At 36.4% G+C, this 19816-nt stretch overlaps 1 protein-coding gene across 6 annotated transcripts in view; it reads right to left on the bottom strand.

Moving 5' to 3' along the window:
• LOC119782608 (spermatid perinuclear RNA binding protein) overlaps positions 1-19816 on the bottom strand; it is a 113730-nt gene that overhangs the window by 24098 nt on the left and 69816 nt on the right. For 5 of the 6 annotated variants that reach the window (XM_038283627.1, XM_038283629.1, XM_038283626.1 and 2 more), the window contains exons 4-6: positions 10606-10871; positions 8977-9148; positions 5254-5518 (exon numbers count right to left, since the gene is read on the bottom strand). In XM_038283627.1, coding sequence (XP_038139555.1) covers positions 5254-5518; positions 8977-9148; positions 10606-10871 — 703 coding nt within the window. The remainder of the gene's footprint in view (positions 1-5253; positions 5519-8976; positions 9149-10605; positions 10872-19816) is intronic. The other variant, XM_038283630.1, reaches the window with a different exon arrangement.

The raw sequence follows: 19816 nt of genomic DNA on the forward strand, positions 1-19816 counted from the left end.
AAATACCCAAGGAATGTTGATTTACCTTGTAAGAGGCTTGGTTATTTCAGTGTGCCCAGCAAGGTGAATCAATCTCTCCTTTAAGTATTTACAGAAAATTTTGATCCAGTCTTTATCAGGCAGGAGTCAAAATAAGAGCTTTTGTGTGCATGTATCTTTTTATTACTTAAGGTGCATTTGATTTTGCAGCTACTCCAGGCAAAGACAAAATCAAGTGCTCCTAAAGTAGGACTGAAATAAAATGAAAAAGAAAAAAAACAAACTCTAAGGTTGTTTTGAACTGATCTGAGACAGGCACAACACAGGAGGGATCAAGGCAGGGTTGAGTCAGAGTAATATGGCTGGTTGGAAACAAGCGTTGTCCCTTAGAGTAATACTTTTATATGGGTGTGTTAGATTCATACTGCCTTACACAACCAGCTGCTCCAGGTTCTGCAATCTTTGACGTGTTGCATCTTGTGTAATAATGCATGGCATTGGTCAAGGCAGTCTGAATCAAACGCAGCGTTGTATGAGCGACTGAAGTTTCATGGATGTTCTACTGTGATGTAACCTTTCATCTAAGAGGCGTTTGTGTTGAATATTTCCCATCCCTGGGAGAATGTTTTTCTACTCTACAGACTGTAAAATTCAAATAAATCTAATGAAAGCAGCATAAGAACATTTATTTGACACTTTCCTTGAAATACAGTTTAGTTCCTTCTCTATTTAAAGCAGTCAGTGTATCCTAAAGGTCTGTCAGATTGGTCCCAGCTGCATTTGGGACTCTTCCACTGCTGCTAGTGGATCATTGTAATCTTTTTGCTGAAGCTTGTCCTCCCACAATTCTTACAAACTCTCTGTTGGCTGCTGCCTCTTTTATCATCATCATCACCCACAGTGTTTCTGAGCTCTTGTGTCTCTCAGTCTTATAAAAAAAAAAAAAAACTTCTCTTCCCTGTCGCGTATTAGCTCATTTCCTGTCCCACCTGCCTCCGTCACCATGCAGAACAACAGATGTCCAAGACTGCACCAAATAAGCTTGATGTAAATATGCATACAGAAGTTATTTTCAAACAAATAATCATAAATGCCACTAGTATAAAAAGATGCATCTCAATAAATTTAATTATGTTTGAAAAGTGAACGTATTCCAGTAATGTCATTAAAGAGGAAAAAGTGAAATTAAATGATAAAACACTGGGAGAGAATTGTCTAGAGAAGTGATTATACAAGTTCATTTAAATGCTTATGGACTAAAACTAATAAAAAAACTGATAAAACAGTTTTAAAACATGCATCCCTGCCTATTTTAAATGTTATCAATGTACTGTACAGTTTTTGAACATAAATGCTTGAGGCTCTCTACATGAATTATAGCATTACTGTGGCATGGCGTGGAGGGGATCAGCCTATGGCCTTTAGGTCGCCTGCGGGATTCGATCTTGCGCTCTTATCTTTGACTTGACAACACTTCATAGCTTCTCTGTGAGATTTGGATTAGGCCAATTTGCTGGCCAATTAAGCACGGCAATATAACGGCCAATAAACCAGGTATGGGTACTGTACTTTGGTTTACAGGTGCCAAGTTCTATTAGAAAAATTCAGCACAAATCAGCATCTTCACTAAATTATCGGCAGAGGAGAACATGAATTAGTCTAAAATGCCTTGGTAGATTGTTGCACCAACTGTGGAAACATCCCACTTGACTTCAAGCAACAAGAAATCTGCACTGTTCTTCTGGACCAGAAGTTTCTGAAAAAGTAATATAATCATTTCTAATTTAATGTTTAAATCACAAAGTTAAAAATCCAATTAAAAAAGTATTTTTCATTTTAAAAGAAATTGTTTAAGAGGCACTGTATGTTGTATTAATTAATTAATTACTAAATATGGCAGTTTTAAAATATATTTTCAAATCTTTTATCTCAACAGATATTTTAAAAACACAATTATAATTCTGATTTTAAACATTTAAAAAGCAATTTTTCCAATTCCATTTTTTCTTCACTTTTGCATTTTCAAATGACGATGGCCGTCATGTTGTGACCCATGTGTGGCAGTCTTACCAACGAGAAAGCTGGTTACACCCAAAGACCAACAGGGATTGGTTTAACCTGGTTTTTATTGTGTTTAGGACCAGAAGGGCCACAGAAAAGATAAATAGAAAGGATAGCGTAAAAAGCAAATGCAATTACAAAAAGGATTTGAAAAATGGAAGGTCAAAAAGAAAATGTAAATAGAAAAAGGAATATATTTTTTAAATGTTTGATAGGGAAAGGTATTTAAGAAACTTCATTTTTAAATCTCCATTTCAAATTTGATTTGAAAAAAAATATGCTGTGCAGTATTTAGTAATGCTTTTATCCATTTAAGTTCCTCTCATAATTAAATGTAAAATGTCCAATTATAAAACACTAAAATTGGATTTCTAATTGTTTAATAAACTGGTTGCATTTCTTTTTCTTTTCTTTTCCAGATTATAAAATCTGTCTAAAGGGCTTTTGTTTTAAAGTCATCTGAAGGTTGGAGTTGTCTTTGTAGCTTTTGCACACCTTTCTAAAACACTTAACTTTTTCCCTTCCATTAACTTTCCACCAATTTACTTTGTAAAAGCTCTCTGAAGAGCCCATTTCTTCACCTACAATATTAGGTGGCCTCTTGTGAAGAGTCTGAATGAATGAATAAAATTAGTCAGTTGCTACCATTGTCAATGTTAACACAATCTCTGTACAATGAATTTCCCTTTTTCAAATTCCAAAACTGAAATAGCAAAAAATTATATATTTGAATGTCAGCTTGACATATATTGTTTTATTTGACCTTAAACAAGAATATGGTTTACAAATAACAGCCTAAAAATAACACAGCCCATTTGTTTTAATAGTTCATATGATTCATGTGCTTATTATCACCAAACTTTAAATTTTTTTAAGCTCTTTTAACACTAACACATCTTTGTAATGGGATAAATATTAAAGCTTGACATATTTGAAATATGCTGATAATAAATCTGAGAGATTAGATCCAGTAAGACGGGCATGTTTATTTATCAGCTGCAAAGTACGGCCCTGTGTGTTTGTGTTGGTGTGTGTGTGTGGGGGGGAAACCTGAGCTCTTCTCTCCATCTTGCTGAGGCCTGTGGAATGATGTACAGCTAACCTTCGTGCTATCTCTCATCCCTCTGTGAGAGCCGAGTGTCTCGTTGGACAGGAGCCACACGATGGATGGGCAGCCTGCTGCTGCTGCGTCTCGGTTATTGATTTCACCGGCCTGCTGGCCTTGCTTTCCCCTGCTACCCACGACTAATTATAACCAGTCTCCACTAGCATAAAAACAGCTTGTAGCACCAATCCAAAAAAAAAAAAGGAAAGATAAGGAACTGATGATTTTAAATCATTTCCAAATCTACTGAAGTCTTGTTCTAATTCATTGTGCTCGGCTGTTTATTCTATTTTTTTCAGAAGGTCGCTGCATCTCTCTCAGGAGTTGGTTTCTGACAGCTACATCAGCAGTGAGGGATCATTGTGACACAAAGCTTGTCTTTTACTCCACTGCTGGTTTTCTTTTTTATTCCAATACTTGTATTTTTGCTTTAAAATCCGACCACACTGCAGGACAGTCTGAGGCGGTCAGAACATGAGAAATTGAGCCAATACTACACTGACAAAAAGCAGCATTGAGGTTATCTTTAGTATATTTTTCACTTGACAGATGACATTTGGAGTTGCTTCTAACAGTGATGTACAAAATCTAGAGTTTTCAGAAAATAAAGATGAATTGTGTCTGAGGACGTACTGATCTGCCACTTTAAGAAGAAAATGGGAAAAGGAGTTAAAATGATGCAAATGAATTTTAAGGATAATGTTTTTATTGATCAAAAAAGTGTCTTTTGCAATGGCTTAGACTAGTCGTTTTAACATTTTATGCACCTGCTATTACAATGCAATTTCTCCCTGTTTTACATATAATCTGTTAACCGTTTCAGTAGTTATTCTGCAAATGTATTATATAAAGTTAGATTTGTATGAAACCCATAAGTTAGCATTGGCTTCTGCAGGGATTTAGGAATACATTTATAACCAACACTACTTGCTTTGCCATCAACACATAATAACTTGATGCTGATCCCTGTTCTCAATGAACATATTTCATCTCAAAGTCAGAGATAATCAGCTGGAGACTGGATGTGCGATCCTAATGTCTGATTCCTACAGAAAGTGGGACAAACTTGAATCACATCAAGTTAAAGCCAAGTTTACGGGATACCAGAGAGGCTAAGCGTTTTGCAGTAGAGTCTCTATGTTTTATTATTTTAGTTCTGGACCCCGTCTCTGAAAGAACTTGATGGATTTCAAAATGTCGACTCTTTGTAAACCTGTGTTCAGGTCAGGATCTAAATTGTCTGCTTACTACGCAGAGAGACTAATATCTACAGTACGGGTACCAATGCTCACTATGCTAATTTTGCTAAATATAAACATCAAATCTGACAGATGAATAACAGGTCATCTTCCTAAAAAAATGCTCTGACTTCTCAAAGCAGGACATTGAGAAAAGAAAAGTTTACTACTATTCATTATAGTTCTTAAAGTTCAAATCAGTGTTAGGTTGTCTCAGCTTTACCAAGCTGCAAATTGAAAATCTACAACAAATCACTGATCTCTCTCCTTTCTGTTTTTGAAAAGTTAGTAATTTGTGGAATCGTTAGACATCTTTGGTTACAATAGGGTTTTCATAACACCGCTGAATTTAAAGGGTTATCTCTATATGGCATATCTGAGCACGGCAGGTATTGAAATCTTTAATTTTGTTGTTTACGTCTTTCATTAGTGAGATATTACATTTAAAGGTGATCAAAATATTCAAGAAAATCATTGATCTTTCATATAAAATGATCCCTTTGAGGTTGAACTGATTTTGTTTACATTATCAATAGAAATTCTGTTTCTCTTATGCGTAAATTTATCCAAACTACAATAATTTTTTTTAGGCAATTAATAAATAATTTAAATTTGCTTTAAATAATGACCCCTTTGGGTACTTTTGGTTCTTGCAGTTTTAGGTATTCTACCCACCCCTGCCTGTTCCCATCTTGTCTTGTACCCTCACCAGTTAATAAGTTCAAAGCTGATTTAGAACAAAAAACGTTATGTTTTACAACAAGCACATTTGGCACAAAAAAACAACAACTCTGTGATTTGTGTGAGTTTGGTTGGACAGACTAAGCAAATAATAAAAAATGGATACCTTTTAAATTCAGGGTTTCGTACCTTCACCATTTTCCTGCCCCGGCTCCTCTTCTACAGTTTCTTCCTCTGCTTGTTCCGCTACCTCTTCTGCATGCTCCCCGTTCTCCAGCGCCTCTTCTTCCTCCTCCTCCTCCACCTCCTCCTCCTCCTCTAGATCTTCATCTTCCCTCATGGCTGGTGAGGTAAGGGTGATCTTCAGCTTAAGCTTTGGATCTGTCGTAGTTTGTACCAAGATAGCTGCCTCGGGCAAAGAGCTTGTGACCTCATATTTCTCCTCTGTCAGCTTCTGCGGTGGGTTAATAGACACAGGCAAAGTGGTTGAGGACCAAGGTCGCGGGATTAGTTACAGCTGAACAAAATGATTTTTAGAAAGCTAAATCTTCCTGATGCTGCGTCCAACGGGAAAGATAAACACCTACCCTCCCGGTGGATAAATCTGTTTTTTTATTTTTTTATTGCCCATATATGAAACTACAAGCTTCCTTAAAGCACCCCATGATGCTACCACCCCAGTGTGCTGTATTCAGGAGTGGAAGTTTTTTAATGGATATTAAAAAAAAATGTGAATTCAGTTTACTGATCACCAGACTTTGAAAAAAAATGGCTCTAATACATCTTATTAAAAGGTAAACCACATATCATGTTCCTTCCATCACACCGTTATATATGTGTTGGTTCTATCATACATGTAGGTATGTTCAAAAGTAGTTAACCAGGGTTAATGTTCTGTGTGTTTCTTAAAGGTTTCAATGATCCAGCTCAGCTGATTCAAACAGATGAATAACGTCCTCATATGTCATCAGGTTTTGCAGAGGCCTGGTACTAAACCAGGTGTATAAAACCAGTGACAGTTCTGAAATTGGGCCAACAGCCCTTGACTGACTTTCCTCCACCACTGATCTGTTACATAAAAATCTCAGTAAAATAGGCTGAAACAAGTGGTTGTAGCGTAGAGTCTTATTAGTACAGTACAGTACTTCAAACATCAGGGGGCAAGATTCATCATCAAAAACATCCATGATAAAGTAATTATGGTTCTGCTGAAATCACCAGGTTAAAACAAACATCCAGTTTTCAAGGTAAATCTTTCTTTGAGTAAAACACGTGTTACAGCCTCTGTCAAAGTGAGCAATGACTCACATGGGGCTATTTGGCTCTGAGACAAAATCAAAATCTCAGATATGAGACTTTGCTACGTGCTACCTCACGGTTAGAGGGGGAAAAAGGCATTTTTCATACACTCAAGATATAATAGTGGACTTAATAGAAGGCAGGATTTATTTGTAAACAGACCTGTTAGTCAGGGGAAGTCTTAAACATGAGATACTAAATGTTATCTACTTGAAAACACACCCCTTTTCTTTGCAAATGTTACCTAAGCAGCAATGGTTTGGAATTTATATTACTGTGCAAAGGTTTTAAGCCTTTTTACCACGCTTCCTCCTCCCACCTAAAAAATAAAAAAGAGGTTTTATGTTTTCCATGTATAAAAAGGTATACTAAGGGAAAAATATTATAGAGTCTTTCTGCTATTTGTTTCTGAGTTTTTATCAAGTTTTTTTTTTTTTTGTTATAGTTCATTATGCAGCCATATATAATATTAGCAAGAAATTGATCAACTGAGGAATAAAAAAAAAACTAACTTCATCTTTACCTTAAAGGTATAGTGGAGGATTTTTGCTAATTTCTCTCTCTCCAAGTCTCTCCACTTAAAAAAGAGAGGGAACGCCTATTAAACTCGGGCGAGAGCATGCACAAGCCGATTTCTCCTCGTGCAGGCTCTGTTTAAAAGTTGCTGTTTGCATCGCTCATACAAGCTTAGTTTCCAAAAAAGATTTGCAATTTTTCAACTATGTCAATTTCACCATAGGTAAGTGAAAATGGGGACGAGCATGTAGGACGGCCTTACGTAAACATATCACCAGAAGGGTTGACAATTAGGAAGGTCACTTATTTTGATGATCCACCTGGAAAAAGAACGTCCTCCAATATACCTTTAAAGTCTTGATCTTCCTAATGAATCTGAACTTTTAGCCTTTTCTGAACCCTTTATAGTCTGACTTTGTGTTAATTTCGTCCACAGACTCGTTTGCAGTAGCTTAGTGATATCAGTTTATTTGTTTTCAGCATCTTTGCTCTGTAACTTATTTAAAGATTTACTCTAAGCTCTTTGCAACATGTAGTGAGTTCAACTGTATTTATGCATTTAGTTTTTGTTTTTATTTTGGTAGAAAAGTAAAAGAATAAAAACAGGAGCTCAATGGGGACCTCAACCCATTGCAACAACTTTTTTCTTGGCAGATACGATCTGAAACAAAAATAACATTTCCTACAAATCACAGGTAGAAATTAAGCAATCAGGGATGTTTAACAAATACAAGAACAAACCTATTAGATCAATAAACAAGTTAAAATATCCATTCTTATTAGGTATATTTGTCTGACTGCGCACATTTGAAATTAGAAAATTCGTAAAGCAGCTATTAAACATACTTTTCATTGAGCCCACATTGTTGTAAATCCCATTAGGTCTAATCTAACATATCTTAATCTTAAATTAAAGAGTTTCAGGAACTGCAAGCAGAAAATTACCATAGTAAACAAATAGAAAGGCTTAAAAAAACATGTCTGTGATTTGATCAGCTCTCTAATTGATTTTATTTTAATAGCACCATTCTGATTGAATACGACTAATGTGAGTAGTGAGAACTTGCAGTCAATTCTAGCACCGTGTTTGTTATAAGATGCCTTAGAATAATCTGTATTAGATGTAATTAAAGTTTCTAAGTGTACATTTGGTGATGTAATAAAGGAAAAAAAGCAGATGGTGCAGTTTTGAGAATTTAACTGTCATGCAAATGACAGGTCCAACCTGCCTTACCACTTTAGTTTGTTTTTCGTTTTTATATTAAAGAATCGTGCAACATTTTGGAAAATTTGTAATAATTGAAAATATTCTTTTCCTGACATTTAAAAGCAACAAATTTAAACTGAGCGTACTCTGCTGATATACTTTAAAGTTTCTAGAGTCTAGACTTGCTCTATGTTGGAGGTTCTGTGTAAGATTAAAAGCACATCCTCCAGTCTCATAAGTTTCTTAAGATAACATTTTTTAACCTGACATACAAAGACAAAGCTGAATAGCTGCTGGAGAGTTTTTCTGAAGTGAGAAGGTGTCTTTTAATACTGTTAATTAGGACGACCACTTTTTTACCTAAAAAGAAAACAGAAAAATAGGTGATGACACTGGCTTTCCCATTGAACTATTTAAGACAAAAAAAACTCTTAAAGATATGAAAAATAGAGAAAACATTTGAAAGAGATAACAGGTTGGTTGGTTGTGCTTGTTTGTTGTTTTCCCTGTGTGAGTTAATCTCTGGATAATTGTTAGGAGCCTCACTTCAGAGCCATGACTTGTTAATGAGGAAATGTGACACATGGACATGACACCTCTCAACTTCACAGTCGACGGCACTGCAGCATCGTGCCTACTTAAGCACACGCTGTCACCCACAGGACCTTCCTGATGGCAGCAGAGTAAATGATGGTAAACAGAAACCAAAGCACAAAAAAATTGTGGAAGCCTTTTTAACTTGCATATTCCCTCTTGTTAAATTTTTATAAAAAATAATAATAATCATCTTATCAATACAAAAATGTAAAATATTTAAATACATGGTGTGTGTGAAAGAACAAGTCAGAAATGCCAAATAAAGTTAGCAATAGTGTGTGTGGGTCTCTAACCTGGATCTGTGTGGGTAAATTGTGACAGACAGTGTCCAGCAGTGTCTGTGTGGGTTTGTCTCTGCACATCAGCACCAGCTCCAGGTCCATGTCGCCTTTGATCAGGAGTCCTTTAGCCACCAGACCGACCCTCATCACTCCGCAGAGCATGCCACAACCGCCAGACTCTCTACTTCACAAATAAACATTAAAAAGGTCATCTTATGCAAGTTGGAACAAAACATTATCTATGGTTAAAAACACGTTAAACCACCTTTATCTAATGAGATCACTGCTTAGCTTTAGGTGCTAAAAACAAGCATTTTATAATCTACATTCTACAGAAAATGTTCCAATTATACTTTTGGTTTTTAAATCTGATAAAAACATTCATCAAACGACTCCTTTCAAAACGTCTTTCAAACCTTGTTTACTTAACAAAATAATCGGCTTACAGGCAGCATGATTAAATAATTGAAATACACGTTGCAGTTAATATGACAAAATAAGATCAGACAGAGCAATCCAGCTCTTTAATGAGAAGTAGTGAACCGTCTATAAAGAGATACATGAAGCTTTTCAACCATGAAGACTTTCTGATCAGATAGTGCCAAGCTGTGGAGTTATTTCCCCTCTGCAGAAACACTTTAAGCCCAGGAGCTCTTCAGAAAGGTTTGTGACTGGCTGGGCCATATGTGGGTCACTGATAATATTACAGCCGGTGCACCAAAATCAAAGTACATGAAAGAATGTCAGGGGTTTTGTTATACTGGCATCCCAAAATGGGGTGATCTGGGGAGGGAAATTTTTCTATATTGATCTTTGCAGAGAAGCTCAAACTGAGAATATTAGTTTTCCTGTTCTGGCGCAGATCTAATTGGAACCAGAATTGTCTGTTCTATTCCATGCATGTGCTATTGAACCATTCTGCTTTAGCTTTGGCTGCATCTTTGCGGCAGTGGTGCTTCGAAAATTAATGGTGCCCTGGGCAAGCGCCTCAATATGCTGCCCTTAACTCAGGGGTGGGCAATTCCTGTTCCTGAGGGGCTTTTATCCTGCAATCTTTAGATGTGCCTTTGGTTCAACACACATTCATCGAATAATTACATGATCAAGAAGACTCTGGATGAACTGACTGAATACTAAGGAGGTAACTCTACCATTTGATTCAGATGTGTTTGCTCTAAATGCTGGAGGATACCAGCTCACAGGAACTGCAATTGCCCACCCCTGCCTTAACATCACCTCAGATGCTGTGGAGAACGAGAAAGCTGTTTACCAGGAAGCTTTTAAGGATGTTTCTATATTTACAACAGAAAACAGATGACTACTGCAAAGAAAGCATAAAAAAGCAGAGGGTATTCTTCCATGTCTGTCTCATGTTTAATAATTTATCCTCACTACATGATGCTGCCTCTACCATCTTTTAACGCCAGCTTGATGTACCATGGGGATAGATACAGAAACATGTTTTAAGTTGGCAGCACATTTCTTGGTGCGGACTACTGCCACCTCTACCCCCCACACTTTGATCCTCTATGTTATTTCTTTTTAGTCAGCATCTTTCTTAGCTTTACTAGCATTAACAAGATCAAACATGTAATTTGTGGTTAGAAACTTATGATAAATCCCAGTTCATTATCTGTTTACCTGCTTCCCTCTGTGGATTCCTCTGCTTCTTCCCTGGGCTCCTCTGCTGGATCCTCCTCCTCAGTGCTTTCTGCTGGTTGGCTGTCGAAGCTGTTGTTGGGGGCATCGCTGCTGCTCTGATCCAGCCAATCGGCGACTTGTTTGAGCGCGCACTCGACGGTGGACACCAGCGTCTGAACCGCTTCCAGCTCTTGCGAGGAGGGATAGATGGTGGAGTGTTTCGCCATGACGTGGCGGTCATCGTTGCTGAAGGAACGGAAGGACCTCTGAAAACGAGGAAAAATAACTTCTTGGTTCATTCAAATATAATTTCAACAAAAAAAAAAAAAACAAGGTTTAATTTTAATAAATCAAATGGAAATATTTACGTTGTCTACATTTTGTTGGAGAAATTACTTCTTTGATTAAAAAGTAAAAAAAAAACAATGTGGAAGCAGATATTAGAGAATAAAAACTCCCTGAGGAGTTTTATCTGCTTTCTTTCTGCTGATGCAACATACAACATTTCTTTTTTACGAATAAAAAACCTCACTGATCCAGACACATGTGCACACAAAGCCATCAGGAATCCATCCTACCCCCATACTCACAGACTAGCTGCCCATCCTGATTCAATCAGACACTTTGGCCTTAGGAATTCATGTCAGCTCTTCAGTCTTTCTGATTTGCTCCTTCGTACTCCTCAGGAGGTATATGAAAGGAACGCACAAAAGGAGGACACCAGGTGCGAAGTATCAAATGAGGGTGTCTCAGGGGAGAGTTAATGACAGAAAATGGAGGGAGCTTGCCATGGAAGTAAAGGAGGAAGAGAATAGATAACAACAGGAACAGTCTTTAAAAAGGGATATGAACAAAAAGGGTTGTGAAAGTGGAGGGCCAAAGATGAAAGGAAAAGTAAAGAGATAAATAAAGTGGAGCAGCAGGTGCAACAGTGGCTTTGGGTTTTTTTGCATTCTGCAATAAATAGCAGCCAAAGTGCTGTATCTACATGTGGATTTACATAAAAAAAAACACTACAGGGAATGTAAACCTAAATTCATCACTTGGTGTATAACATCCCAGGTGGTTAATTGAGAAGAAAATAAATCGTTAGTGTTTGGTGTCTTATTGCTCCACCTCCAATGGTTCCATATAATAAGGATAACGATAAACCCTGGCAGATATAAATGTAAATCTATCACCATAGTTCTCTCTAGTGAACACCAGTATCAATGAGATATTTTAACGAGATATTTTAAAATAGAAAAACATATGTTCACCCAAAAAGTTATTTTTTTTCTGATAATAAATAAGTCTCGAATCTTATAAAATATAATAAAATTATTCACTGATGGCATGCTAAAAATTATCTAAGCCTTTTTCAATAAATAAAACTTCTTCATTGGTATATATTGGTATATTAAACATTCTGTAATGAGTTTTCAATCTTTGGCCTCCTTACATTCACTCTAAGCTTTAACACCCAGTCAGAGGAGACTTTTTTTTTTTTTTTTTTTTTTAAGGAAAAGATTCCTTTAAATAAAATCTGAATGAAATTTGATTAATTTTGGACTTTCTGATTTGACACTTTAAAGATATGAATAAACACCTACAACTGTGTCATTAAATTCAGTGCACAACTACAACATAGTCACATTCGATGCATTTTTATTATGAAACAAATGCAATGTAAACAATCAGAAAGATGAAAAGGGAAAATAATACTAGGTGATAACTATTCAAGTATTGGAAATAAACTTATTCTATAAAGGCATCCAAATCCAGTGCATTGGAAAAGGGATATAAGAAAATATGCCAGGTTATAACTGTGCTTTATTTAACCTTAAAAAACAGGTTTATATATGTATTCGTCAAAATTGAAAGAATACACTTAAAGTACAAGTTACTACAAAATAGAAGAGTCTGTGATGAGAATTTAAAAAAGTAAAACTAACATACCGGGTAATACAAAAATAATAGCTGTAGTAGAAAAGAGTCGCACTAAAAATTCACCTTAAAGTGTTTTGATCCTCACTTGTGTCATTTTTCTTTTCATCTCTTAGCTAATTTCTTGCCCTGTATATTTTCATTATTGTTCCACTGTTATACATAAATCAAAATAAAACCATACTTTCAAATTGATAAAGTCTTTTTAAATGACAGACAATGTTAAATATTCCTGCTAAGTGTGAGGTGCCCAGTTTGACGTGAGGATGGAGTACCTGGCAGGCTGCAGAGTAGACCTGCTTATCTCAGAGCTCCACATTTCCCTTTATTCTTTTCCATACACACATGAACTAAAGGAGACCGACACATCATTGCACATAACCAACACACACAAAGAGGAGAGATGACCTTTTCATCGTGGCGGATTTTAGGTAGATTGATAACAGCACTCAGACTCCAAGGGCCACACACACATTCCTGGAGACGAACTAAAAGCTATCCTTTTTAAATCTTAAAGCCAAAACTTCACTGAGATCTAAGCTTTTAAATGGCGCATCTAGGTACCAACAATGCAAGGACGTACACACACAGGCAAACCACACACGTTCCACACCGATCCTAATTGAAACGGTGACACACTCTTTCACTGAAGTGACTGAGATAAAGCTATTAACAGCAAGGAGAACAAACGCAGCACTATAATTGCAGACTCCTAGCCTGTTTGGTTCAGGATGTAGAGTGGTATTTGAAACATTTGGGAGAGTTTCCACCAAGGGTCAACTCTAACTCTCCAAAACTCTGCAGCCAATGACAGCAGAAGCATGGGGTGAATTAAATGGCCCTATAGACATATGTTGCTATTAAAATATATGAAACTGGATTTTATTGGACCTTAAGATCAGCTGCATCCTGTTTAACAAGCTAGTTAGCCTGACATTCCTTTTTTCTGATTTATTATAATTATTGTTTTTGTTATGTCAAATAAAAAAAAACTCTCATAAATTGAAAAGAATAGAGCAACAACTTTATGATAATATTTCTGAGGATCTTTTTTTTTTTTTATTGATACACATTCAAACAAACTGCATCCAACGTTTTTTCGCAATGCTGGGTTTGTCTTATACTTGTGTGCCTTCTCAAAGCTGTTTAACAGAGCAGTCATTGCAGATTTTATGAGCTGTGGCTAATGGGTGCTTCTGCAACCATAAACCAAGCTGAGAGGAGGGAGGGTGCCGGCAGATCTATGTATGTAAAGCCACACTCCTCAGCTGCGGGGTGGGCCATTGTTGGCCAGCTGCTGTGATGACCATGTAAATCAGTGCAGCTAAGTGGGACTCACTGACAAGAATCGACCCCGGGAGCCAGGGTGTGCAGAGATAACGCTGCTGAGAGTAGCAGAGCATCACAGATACACAGGTTATCCTATAGATTCATGGCCATGTTGTTTGAGTTAGACAACAGTATGTCTATTAAAGATGTATGGCTGTAAGATTTTTCTTTTACAGCATATTCCCTTGTTGCCTTGTCTTAAAAATGTGTGAATTAGGAAATAAATCAAGCATGAATAATACATCAGAGAGATTTTGATCCAGTTAGCCTGTAACAACTGGTGTCAAAATTAGATTGTTTTCAATTTGAGCAAATTAACCTGAACAGAACAGCAGCAACAATAATTAACTTCAGGTATTTTGCAGTTAGATTTAACTGAGCAGTCTTTGACTGTAAAACCTTGGATGCAGCCACACTGCAATAGAAAGCTTTGCCAAAAAATCAGGAATTACAACAACTGCATTGACTTTAAAACAGAATTATAGACGATCTGCAGATAGATGAAGTATGTCAAAGTAAACAACTAATTAAGTCAGGTAACTGGAAGAATGATGCTAAACTAAAATCAATAAACCGCTTAAGTTGTCTTCTTAGCCAAATTGATTTTAAGAACAACTTTGTCATCCAAATCAATATTCAGTTTAGTTTATTTGTTCCATGTCAATGAATAACCAATGTCACCATAAGATACTTTACAAGTTAAACCAGACAAACAGAAATCCAGTTCAGTCCAAATACTAATATTCCCTCCAATTCAAAATGCATTATACCATGTCAATTGAATCCTAAACTTGATATAATTTACTAAAATAAAGACTTTTATACCAAAATAATTTTTTAATCAATTGAGTCAGTGACATTGCATGTTTTCCTCCTACTGTTGAGGACCATGCATCCAACTTAATATAAACAGGAAAAGGTCCAGCAGAAGTATAGCGAATCATTGCCATTTGTTGTGAGCAGCTTTAGGTCAAGATCGCAGGAGGAAAAAAAAAGTAAAAAATAACTGTGCTAAGGGTATGAGGCATCTAATGCTTCTGAAAATAGAAGCATTAGATCCATCACTAGTGCCTTACATTGATTTTTACATCTTAAAACTTTCTGTTCCAGTAAAAACACATTTTTACTACCACTTTTAGTTGGTTTAATAATCTAATTACGGTAACATTTTCTGTGATTGATTTTCAGGAGTAATTTAACCATCATCTAGTTTAGTTATGAGGATATACATAGTAGTGTTGCGGCGATGCCATTTTTTGGCCCCGATTCCGATACCCGATACCTGGCTGTGCAGTATCGGCCGATACCGATACCATAATAATGTAAAATAATTGCCATCATGGCTTTGTCAAGCTGCTGCCTACCTTTGTGAAGCAGGAAAAAATCTAATACAAAGTGAATCCAGAAGAACTTTTTATTGCCTACCAGGAGTGGGTGACAATAGTTGAATAAACTTATGGCTCTCAAAATGGTATCGGTGCCCTATTTGTTGGTACTTGCCGATACCGATACCACCATTTTAGGGCAGTATCGGGGTCTGTCCGATACTGGTATCGGTATCGGTGCAACACTAATACATAGTAAGATTGAATCGAACAGGCAACTATAATAATGGTGTGAAATGGTGAATATATCAAAAGTATATCATAGAAAACATTGCATTCCAAAGACTACTTTTGCGTTATTAACACTGAAATGAGATACAGTTGCTCATAAATAATCACACTCAAGTTTAATCAACAGATACTGGATCACACCTAGAATTAATACATGAGGGAGTCTTCATGCAAGAACAGCCCATTTAAGGTTGTATCCCAGCATTTTAGATACATTTCTGTCCAGACTTTGACAAGGACGCTTCAACAACTTTCATATTATCATATTGATGTTGCCTTTTTTTTTTTTTTTTTTAACCATTTGATGGGGGACTTGTTGGTGAGTTTTTGAGTCCTGCTTTTTCTTGCTGAATCATGGAGACACATATTCACTGGGGGGGAAGTTAGACCTCCAGTGCTTTAGATGTTGATCCGGGTTATTTTCTGAACACCTGAAAGAGTCGTAAATATGCTTTAATTTAAGCAGGCTGGCCAATCCTGGGAAGTTTCACCACTCTCATACTGTTTTCCATACTGATAAATGTCAATTAGTATTTCTCATTTGTTCTTGAATCGGTTTGGCCAAAGCAATGATGTTTTTGCTTTTTTTTTTAATACTGGTGGCCTTCTTAATGTTTTCAGTAATGTTCTTTTAAAGCTGAAATCATTTGAAAACTGCATATTAGCACATAATTCATAATATTTGCACCTCTAAAAAAGATATATATATATATATATATATATATATATATATATATATATATATATATATATATATATATATATATATATATATATGTATATATAAATACAGTATATATAAATGGGGTAATATATTCATTACATGCTGTGCACCTTCATGTCACTGGTGCATTTAGACCACACACTTGCCAATTACGCTCCATTTCATGCCTCACTGGAACCTACCAGCTGGCAGGACCGTGTTGCATAACCAAATTACACAGCATTTACAACTTACAGTGCACAGTAATGCTCAAACACTGTAAAGCAAGGAAAAAAACAAAAAAACAGAGGACATTAAGGGCAAAATATGGGAGAAATTTAAATCATTCATCACAAACCATACTGGACTGTTAAAGGGGAACAAGGATAAGAAAAAAAAAATCATGAGCATTCCTGCAAATTACTTCCATCACTTCTAACAATCAGCCCTACATCGGTCCGTAATGCCTTACAGCAAAAGTTGAAGGTGCTGTGGCCAGTTACACATGCTGTCAGTAGCAGCTATTTCTCTACTAAACGGAGCAGAATCCATGACTTTCCTCTTCTCTGCTTCCTGTCTACCCAAAGCTCCTCCGGTCTCTGCAGCCATCTGCTCTAAATTACATGACCCAGTGGCAAGGACAAAACTTACAAGAGCAATATCAGTTCTGATAGCTGTGATCCTCCTGATTGGCCAAGGTGCAATGAACACTTTCACAGCGAAATTGAAAAAGTGTGAATTTATTAGTGGAAAATAATGAAATATTTCAGTGTATTAAAGTGTAAAAGGAAAAATAAGATATAGGGAAAATGTGCCAAAACTGCAGAGGCAGATAAAGCACTTTTATGAACTTTAGGAACTTCAAGTGAAAACAAAGGATTGTTTTGTTGAAAGGTTGACAGAACAAACTGTCACAGTGAAACTAATACCGCAAGAATTACTATAAATTTATCATTAATATAAATACCCCGCAGCAACATTTCAGGAGGGCTTTTTTGGAAAAATGTCACACCTCCTTAGCACAAAAAGAAACCATGTGGAGGAAAAATAAACTTCAAAAACATCTCTTCGAAATAGTCCTTGAAAGACAGTATAAGCAAGACAGCAGGGAAAAAAAAAGATACAACTCGGTGCCTTCACTGCAATATCCAGCAGCCTCAGGGGGATTGCATTAAAAATTCATCCAGTGATTTATCTGCACTCTGCTTGGCAGGCCGGCTTCACCATACTCCTCCATCCTGCTTTATTGTGCTCACTAGCTGTCTCTCAAATTACCAGGAACACACAGAGTTACACATGGACCAAAATAAATAGAATGATACATTTTCGTCCCAGATCGGGAAATTTCAGGTATATCAACAGAACAAAAACACTTTACAGTTATTAAAAATGGCAATAAAATGTGCAGCTAAGGAGATTTGGAAGTGAACAAAATACATACAAACAAGCCACATGCGTGGATACATTGAAATATCAGAAATATTACCAAGCCTTTCAGCCACCCTAAAAGAAATGGGGGGAATGAGCAAAAGCAAAACCATATACTGGAACATTTCTGCTGCATAACATCAGTATTCGCAGACTGTATTGTTTAGACAAGAGTGGTATTCATCTAGAATTCTGCTATAATCAGTCAAACCCACAAACCAGCCTCCAAAACATCAACACAATGCCCAGTTTGTACTAACAGCCTGGGATGTGTGTCTGTGTGCTTCTATACTTTGCTCCTAGTAATGCACAGACATGGTTTTTAGGGGCTCCATAACATTTTATGACCTGGCTGCTAAAAGCAGGTGCATTTTTGCCAAACATACTGGACTCAGAACTAAAATATTGACAGGAAAATATAAAGACTTGTAAAAAGAAAAGATAAAAATAAATAACTGAGGAATGCAAAATCGGCATAGACTATCAACGCTGATGAGCAGGTACCTTAACACAGTGCCGACTACTTATTTTTATTTAATGCTGCACAAAATCTATTGATTAACATCTACTTTAACCTTAAATGCAGTATAACTGTGTAAAAACTCATAATCAGAGACTGTTTAGATGCAATATTTGAAGGGGTAATATACTCTGCAGGCCGTGCATGCTAACTGCATGCAAAATAATGTTAGTGAAGTAAAGATGGACAATTTATTTGACTTAGAAACTGTAGCTGTATAAAATTGGAGCTTGATTATAGAATCTCACCCCTGCTTAACAATTATTCTTGCATAAAGAAAAACATACGAAAATCTCTATACATGTTTAATGATCGGGAAAAGGTCAATTAGTTGGTAAGGACTAAATGACCTTACCAACTGAATGACCAGCAATAGCGAAAAAGTACAATTGTTGGGTCTCCATCCATTCTCGACATGCATGTACCACCTTGAAGTTAAATATTCTCACATTCAATGTTTTTTTCAATTTTATTATTATTATTATTTTTTATTGTTATTGCAAAATACCATCTCTCTAAGACTTCTCCAGGATCTCCTCCCCCAAAATCTAAGCCGGCACTAATGATGGTTTAGTATGCACAAGCAAGCAGTCGTGAACGAAGATGAAACTATAGCTGCACAAAACGAAGTAAGGAACAAACATACAATGTAGCCAAGTGTATTTACTGAGCTTCTATAAGAACATCAAGGCAAATAAGTTGTTCTGTTTGCAATATGACACCATTGCCAAGGTCAGCAGTATTAGCCGGAGTCAGGAGTAATCACAGTACTGAGTTTGCAGCACTGGGAATGCACCGGTCTCATTACCCTTGGTTATTTATGAGCTCAGCTATGTTTTCCCTTTGTGCAATGTCCAACATCGGTACTTTCAATAACATCTTCACTTTTTTTTTTTTTCTGCAATGCACCTTTCTCCCCACCTGCCTTTTTTCTTCATTGGTCTGCATCCCTAACCAACAACTTTTCCCCTTATTCACTTTTTGTACCAATTTTTCTCCTCCCTTCTTCTGCTCTAGTTTTTAATAATTCATCTTGTGTTCAACCCAACCCCCCATGGGAGAAGAGCTTCCACTGTCACAAGCCAGGACCATTAATCAATTCCTCGCCCTGCACCCGTTTTACCTCAACCTTTCTACTTCCTTCTCCACCCCTCCCTTCTACTATGCACATCTCCTTTTCTTTTTGACATTGTTTTCACCCTGTGTTTTATATTATGTTATATTTTTATGGTCTTAGTTTTTTTTTTTTGACATTTTCTCTCTCCTCACCTGTTTTTGATACTGAGATATCCTTTGAACACCATCTGTGTTCTACTACAGGCCTCTCATGCATCCTTTTACATTATGAACAACCTAGCTGTTTCACGTTTACACTCTTTATAAACCTGCAAAATATGCAGATGACAAAGCTTTTACAAACTAGAATATTTCTATACCAAATATCAGGAGAATATTACTAAGGATATAACTCAAGCAATAATTAAGCGTTATTAATCCTGCATTGATTCTAAGTAATGTCCCAATCCGGTAATGATGTCACAAACCAGTAAGAATATATGGGCATGTAGCAAAAAACAAAAAAACAAACTCAAATTCTGTTTTAATTTCAAGCAGTCTGTGAAGGTTGAGTTAATGAATAGTTTAATTGTTCTCATACCTATTGTTGTTAACTAATCTTCTCTCAGTAAT

The sequence above is a fragment of the Cyprinodon tularosa genome, unplaced genomic scaffold, assembly GCF_016077235.1.
Source record: "Cyprinodon tularosa strain WSP-4 unplaced genomic scaffold, ASM1607723v1 ctg196, whole genome shotgun sequence".
Classification (NCBI taxonomy): Eukaryota; Metazoa; Chordata; class Actinopteri; order Cyprinodontiformes; family Cyprinodontidae; genus Cyprinodon; species Cyprinodon tularosa.